The sequence below is a fragment of the Magallana gigas genome, chromosome 3 (assembly GCF_963853765.1).
Source record: "Magallana gigas chromosome 3, xbMagGiga1.1, whole genome shotgun sequence".
Taxonomy (NCBI): Eukaryota; Metazoa; Mollusca; class Bivalvia; order Ostreida; family Ostreidae; genus Magallana; species Magallana gigas.
Window position 1 is genome coordinate 19,514,925 of NC_088855.1, and position 6,923 is coordinate 19,521,847.

Here is a 6,923-nt window from a genome sequence, read left to right on the forward strand (position 1 = left end):
TACTTTTGCAATATGCACATCTTTATTAATACAGATGAAATTATGAGGGTGTTTTCATACCTTTTAATTTCATATCTTAAATATTTTGATACTAGAGAATGATACAAGAACTGTTGTTCAGGTGAGTAATGTGGCTTATGGGCCTCTTGATTTTAAATGTTGATTGAATGGGGACCTTTAATTCTTATCATAAGGAGTCATTAGACCTTTTTCACAGCAAGGTTAAGTCAAGGTCATTACCTTTTCTTTTAATGAATTGGATAAATACAACAGTATGAAATGATTGTATGTTCCTATGCAGTGTACCAGCTTTTAAGGAGTTATTTTCCTGGCTAGGTTTTTTAGCTCACCTGAACTGAAGGTTCAAGTGAGCTTTCCTGATCACCTGTTGTCCGTCCGTCCGTAAACTTTTCACATTTTTTACCTCTTTTCTAAAATAACTGGGCCAAACTTGGTACAAAGCATCCTTATGTGACGGGGTTCTAAATTGTTAGAATAAAGGGTGTAACCCTTTTTAAAAGGGAGATAATTTCAAAGCAGTGAGTATAGGGTATGTGTCTTTAAAAATCTTTTTCTCAAGAAACACTGCATCAGATATGCCAATATTTACACAAAAGCTTCCTTATATAGTGAAGATTCTAAATTGTAAAAATCGTGACCCTCGAACCTAAACTGGGGCCCCAGGCGGGGTTCCTGGCAAGTTCAAAATTTACAAAATGACAGGTACTAGAAAGGAAAATATGCAAACACTGCTGCGTGTTTGGGGGGGGGGGGGTGGGTATTGGGATTGGGGAAAATGTTGAAGGGGTTAGCTGATGAAGGTATTAATTGTACATGTATGTACATTTGATGATAGTATGTACATTTGATGATTAAAAAACTTAGAAGTGCATAAAAGAAGTAAAAGCTTGTTCAACTTGAAGGTGCATGGTTAGGACCTGAGATGAATATAATTCAAAATGAAAGGACACCTCAGAATGACTATTTGATAACGAGTAGGTAATAAAAAGGAACTGATGAAGGAAACGTATTTATGCCATGACAGAGGATCGATCAGTTAGTCAGGTTTTATATCTGGACTTTTTAAAAAAAATATTTTATTTATTTTTACGTTAAGGATGGGTGGGGGTGTTATGAACTTATTAGTTATCGTGACGAATACCAGTAGCCATAATGGCATTCTATTGTGCACTTCAATTGATAATTCGAAATTTCAGCTCAAAACAAGTGGTAGAAGTAGTCAGAAAATAAAAGAAAAATTTATTTGGTCAATTACTTTGCCCCCCCCCCCCCAAAAAAAAATTGAAATGTCATTTTTTACCTTTATTTTTGGCAGGGGAAATCAAAGGACTGAAAAGTTTAGAAACAGAAGTCGGATTTGCGACGTTTTCTTTTTTTAAATGAGAACTGGTAGTAACAGTTCAATTCCACATGTTGCTTGTTTTTCGGTAATAGTCGAGTATTTCCGTAACAAATATCGTGACAATTTGGCATTCTACTTTAAAGAGAAAATTTATGGTTCATAAACAGGAAATATGGGATGGACAATGCCCCGCACTCTGGTGGTCCCTGCTTCGCGAATTTTCCTCTTCCAGTATAATTTGGAAAATTCGGATCTGCTAACAGAATTATGAGATACTAAACCCTGGCCGCAAATCACTGATGTATGATTAACTTTTGATGAATGTATACTTAATTTCATGTTTCTTCATTGACATCTGTGAAATTATATTTTTCGTTTGACCACTTCTGGGGATTGAACTGGCGTTGCAGACGATAAGGAGAAAGCATGCTAATAGTCCAATACTGTCGACTCTTGGCGCTCTGTCCAAGTTATATTTGGTCCTTTCTTAGTTAATGAACAAAAATGTCTTTCAATCTAATTAAAGGAGAACTTCGTTGATGAAAGAGAAAGCAAAAAATTCTATCTAGAACTGTTAGTTTTTGCCGGAGTGCAAATGGAAGGCGATGAGATTAACGAATTCTATCGATTTGATGGAAGGGTCGGGACCGACTCTCTCATTAAGTGCTTGGGAGTTTAATCAAGCTCTTTGTGTTGCATATAATCATGGTCTGAATTAAGCAAGAAACCGCCATTCAAACTAGGATATGTGTACATACAAAAGATCTCCTAAATGTTCGCTAAGAACAATTTTCTTGAAACAAATTGGTTTGATGCAGAAATAGAACATACAGCCCCTCTATCGGAAAATTGGGAATTATGTTCGACCGAATGAATCCACTTTTTAGGGGGTGGTGGATAAAATTCATATTTGGCAAACAAAGGAACTATATAGAACGCCATATAATAGGCTCTACAGCAAATTACCATTAATGACGATTTCTTTTCAATTTGGACTATGAAATATTAAAATGCGTTATATATTAGCTTCTAACAAATGCAGATGTAGTATTAGTTAACATTTCTTCAATATTCGTCTTAAATAAATTCTAATACTCAATTTAATACAGTTTACTATAAGGGCTCAACCCCAATGCAAGCAAATCATTTTCGATTCCCTTATATATACGAATATGTTTATACGGACCATTTTTTCTTTTATCTAAAAAAAACCCCGATTTTAATCAATAAAGCCATCTACTGTTTTTTACACGTTCGTATAGTTTTGCTGAAAACTTCATTCATCAAAAGGAGAAAAAAAAATTTAATGAGTAATATATACGTGAATGAACCATTTCTGGTAATGTAAAAATGGTTATTGCAACGTCTAATGACGAGATTAATTATCGTAATCTCTTTGTAGTGCTTCCGCTAATGAACCGTGAGGTCACATTAAAGACCCCATTTGAACGTGATTTGAATCAGATAAATGAATTAAGTTGGCTAGACCTGAGATTCCAAGTTCATCTTTAATGGACAACGAGAAATCAAATCTGAGTATGAGAAGAACGACAACTGCGAAATATTATTTCATTTACATATATTTTACACGATAAATGTTTTACATTTAAAATATAAGTCTGTTAGATATTTTGAATATTATCCTACATATTGCTTCGTGATTTTTCGATGGGAGGGAGGCCGGTGCCCCGGGTATACGAGAAGCCCTGAGCTACGTGCTCGATTCGGACGTGGGTGCGACAGAAAGGCTCCAACAGCTTATCCACCCGGTGTCCGTAAGTGAAGGAACTCAACACCGGCCACAGCCGCCTCCTCTCCTGTTGGACAAAAGTTGAAAGAAGATGGGGGAATAAGATAGTGCAAATGCACATTTGGTTTAGTCTTAAAATACAATTTCAAATAATGTTATAATAAATGTTTGCAAAAGCACAATTTCAAACTATATTCAGTATTATAAATATTTCCGAATTTACGGACTTGTATTATTTTTATAAAGTTTCAATTGTTGGGATACAAAATGATATTTCTAATGTAAAGTGGGTCATCTCTCCATGTTTTTGATGACTGAAATAGTTTAGTTTTCCATTATACCTTATGTAGACTATGACAAAAATGTGAAACACAGACCCACCCTATAAAAGAAAAGTCAATGAAGTTCTAAAAAAGAACACTAAATGGAGGTTTTGATACGCATATATACGCCAGTTTAAATCAACATACCCCAAATATTAAACATATTTAAGAATTACAAATCGATATTTTGTTAGGTATACAATGTTTTGAATGATTTTTTTAAATTGTCAAATTTGTTAATATCTTAATTTTTCAATATTTAATCCATTCTTATATATACCTGTATATATATAAACATTTCACACGCCTTATCCATCCATCTTCATTTTTTTAGATATCTATCTAGTATAATCAACGTTTTCTAGAAATAATTCAATCTGAAACGCGTGGCCAAGATTGAAGTGCGTTTTCCATAATTATTGTTTTTAAGCATACACTTTCCAAAAGTTATTTACACTGTAAGTAAACAAAAATTTTTTTATTAATAATACAAATTTAAAAAATAAATCTCCCTAAAATGCAGTCTAATCATTTACACCGTCGGAAATCGTATCAATTGCATGATTAACAGTTTATATTATATATAAAGTGTCCGAAAATGGGATCAGATCGACTGAGTAGCGCATGTGACGGATTAAAGGGACTTAGACACGACTTGAGCTCCAAATTTTCGAATTTTATTTTTCCATTTTTAATAATGGGTATTGTTAATGGTTCTTCGAAATTTGAAGAGTTACAAGCAAGATACAGAGTTTGAAATTCTTTGTTTTGTAAACAAAGCTCAAGTCTTGTTATTGTTTACGTACTAGTATGTCTTATACATGTATTTGTAGGCCTTCAAGTTTCATACATTAAATTATGCTTTCTTTTGTTGATAATATTATTTTAGAACACATTGAATCAGTTTATCTTGTTTGCCACTAGTCATTTTGTCAAAGAAATTGTAATCTTTACTATAACTTATTTGTAAATAAATATATACAAGTAAGACTCGAGCTTCGTTGAAAAATGAGTTCTCACCTCTGTATCTCGCTAGTAACTTGATTTTTAACTTTCAAATTTCGGCCAATCATAAAAAATGCACATGTAAACCATTTTATACATAAAAAAAAATAAAAAATCGAATTTTGATCTCAAATCGTGTCTGAGTCCCTTTAACTGGATTACAGTTTTATACAGTGATGCCAGATGATAAATTTTGTACTGTATAAACTTACTTCCACTATATTATTAAAAAAAACTAACATAACGCGGGTTTATGTATTTTTCTGCAACGTCGATACATTTATATCCCGCATGAATCACCAACGAAAGTATTTTATTGTGTAAATGAAAGCCCTATTCATATTTGATATAATGTTTCTTACTTTGGTGGGCATTTCATTTCGTGGATCCGCTCAACAATCGAATCTCAATAAAAATTGTTTGATTTGGACGTTGATTTTACACATGGCCGTCCATTTTAAATGACGTATGAAATCACGTAAAATACGTGATATACCGGTCCAACAAATAATGATCACACTCACCTCGTCGTGGACCGCTCGGCCGATCTTCAGAATGTGGTTGCGATCATCGCGATGTATCTTACTATCGTATCCATTCCGCTGATGAAACAGGCGGTTGTAGGTGGAGAAATTATCGGCCTGGAAATACATCATACAATTCAATGTCGTACAAAATGAGTGTTGTTCATGTATATGACGTAGTTTTTGGACGAGGAGAGACAATCTTTTCCAGTTACAGTTGTTTCATGAATTATATACATTGTACTATAAGAAATAGCAGTGAGAAACCCGATGAGTGAACAATTACTTTGCACCAAAGTTGAAACTTAAATTATTCCTTATATGTTTGTTGCAGACTGGACTTTAACTCAGCATTCTATACAACCCCGTCATAATTTCATACATGTATACAGCATCATGTACCGGTATTTGTATATACACAAAGTACATGTACTTTTGACCACTTTTTTCCATAATTACTTACTACAGTAGTTCTGGTTCGCTTGCCGTAGAAACTATCTTTCATGGCCTCCAGTTCGTTGCTAGACCACTGTTTTATGCCAGGCCAAAGTTTCGAACCATCTCCGTTGGTGGCCAAGTGATTACGGCGAATTCTCTCCGTTCTCTGTTTTAAAAAATTCAAGCAAAACTGCATTATCATATTTGATTTGGGGGGATGGGTAAAGGGGGTATGAATCCAATTTTTAAAGGTTTGATAATAAATGTGGTCAGAAATCTAGAGGAATCATGAATTTCGAAATTCCTACTTACGCGAAGAACATTCTTCCACAAACCCGCCATTTCTTCCGGCGATAGATAGTATTTCCCATAAAGGGACATCTGTTTGCCTTCTCCTTCCCCCATCATGTATCGTGTATCAACGAACTAGAGATGAGTTACTATGACGTAACCATATGGATACAATAGCATGACGTCATAGTTAACAAATATACCATAACGCGAAAATCAAATACTGCCTATTCCTTGTTCGAAATCCCTTAATAAAAGTGAAAAGCTGTGATTTATGTGGGGTTTTTTTCAGCTTTTGACTTTGTATTTGAAGAATCGTTCAGAATGGTACACATTGACACAATTACATCCCCACCATGGAATGAAAAAATGTATTTAATAATGATCGAGATTTGAGCACTATAAACATATCTTAGTCATTCTTATCATTTCGACCATGCCAATGTTCTGAAGAACAGCAATCAAATTACGTGTAGTTTTCTATAGGTTACGCTTTTAGTAATGAGTATGTGGGACATCCCGCAACCAGTCTCACGAATACATGTACGTCCGTAAGCTTATGCGACTGTTCGTAAGTGAGACGCCGCCTCAGACCGAAGTCGTTAAATTAGATAGCTCATGGAAAATACTTTGTTTGTTTTTGTTTGTTTGTTTGTCTTTGTGTTATTTTTGTTTATTGTTTTGTTTTTGTTTTTGTTATAAGTACGAAAATCATTGAATGCATGTGCTATCAAGATGAGCGTAACATATATATAAGGAACTACATGTACATAGATTCAAGCGTCGAGCCTAGGACCCTTCACGTCTCATTCTCAAGAGGACTTCAGGTCGTATGGGACACTTCTTTATTGTAACGCACGTTCTGTTGAAATAAAAAATAAAATTCAAGTTTGACAAAAAAAAAAACAACCTTTACTCAATATTGTTAATTCCAATGGGTCAGAGCGTTTACTACGAATATGTAAGCCATGAGTTCGAATCCCTCTGGGGCTTATATAATATTTTTACCTTTCCAACAACTTAAAAAAAATGTCAAATATTGTAAAATTTGAAAATTCTGAAACAGAGAAAGAATTCCAAATATAATTACTTTTATCCACATTAATACTATAGTATCGACAGACATACCATATGAAAGCAGCAATCAAACTTCATTTTATATCTCAATGTGTACGAATTAATTAAAGACACATTTGGACGATTTTTAATAAAAAATACACTTACCTGTG

The 6,923-nt window shown here is 34.0% G+C and overlaps 1 protein-coding gene across 1 annotated transcript; it reads right to left on the reverse strand.

Annotated features, from left to right (window-relative positions):
• Positions 1-2,924: 2,924 nt before the first annotated feature.
• Positions 2,925-5,875, reverse strand: LOC105332914 (cilia- and flagella-associated protein 90). Its single transcript, XM_034480851.2, has 4 exons — positions 5,716-5,875; positions 5,429-5,569; positions 4,966-5,082; positions 2,925-3,180 (listed from the first exon to the last, which is right to left on the reverse strand). Exons 1-4 carry the CDS (start codon positions 5,809-5,811, stop codon positions 3,007-3,009), a joined length of 528 nt encoding a protein of 175 aa, XP_034336742.1. The 5' UTR covers positions 5,812-5,875; the 3' UTR covers positions 2,925-3,006.
• Positions 5,876-6,923: the final 1,048 nt, after the last annotated feature.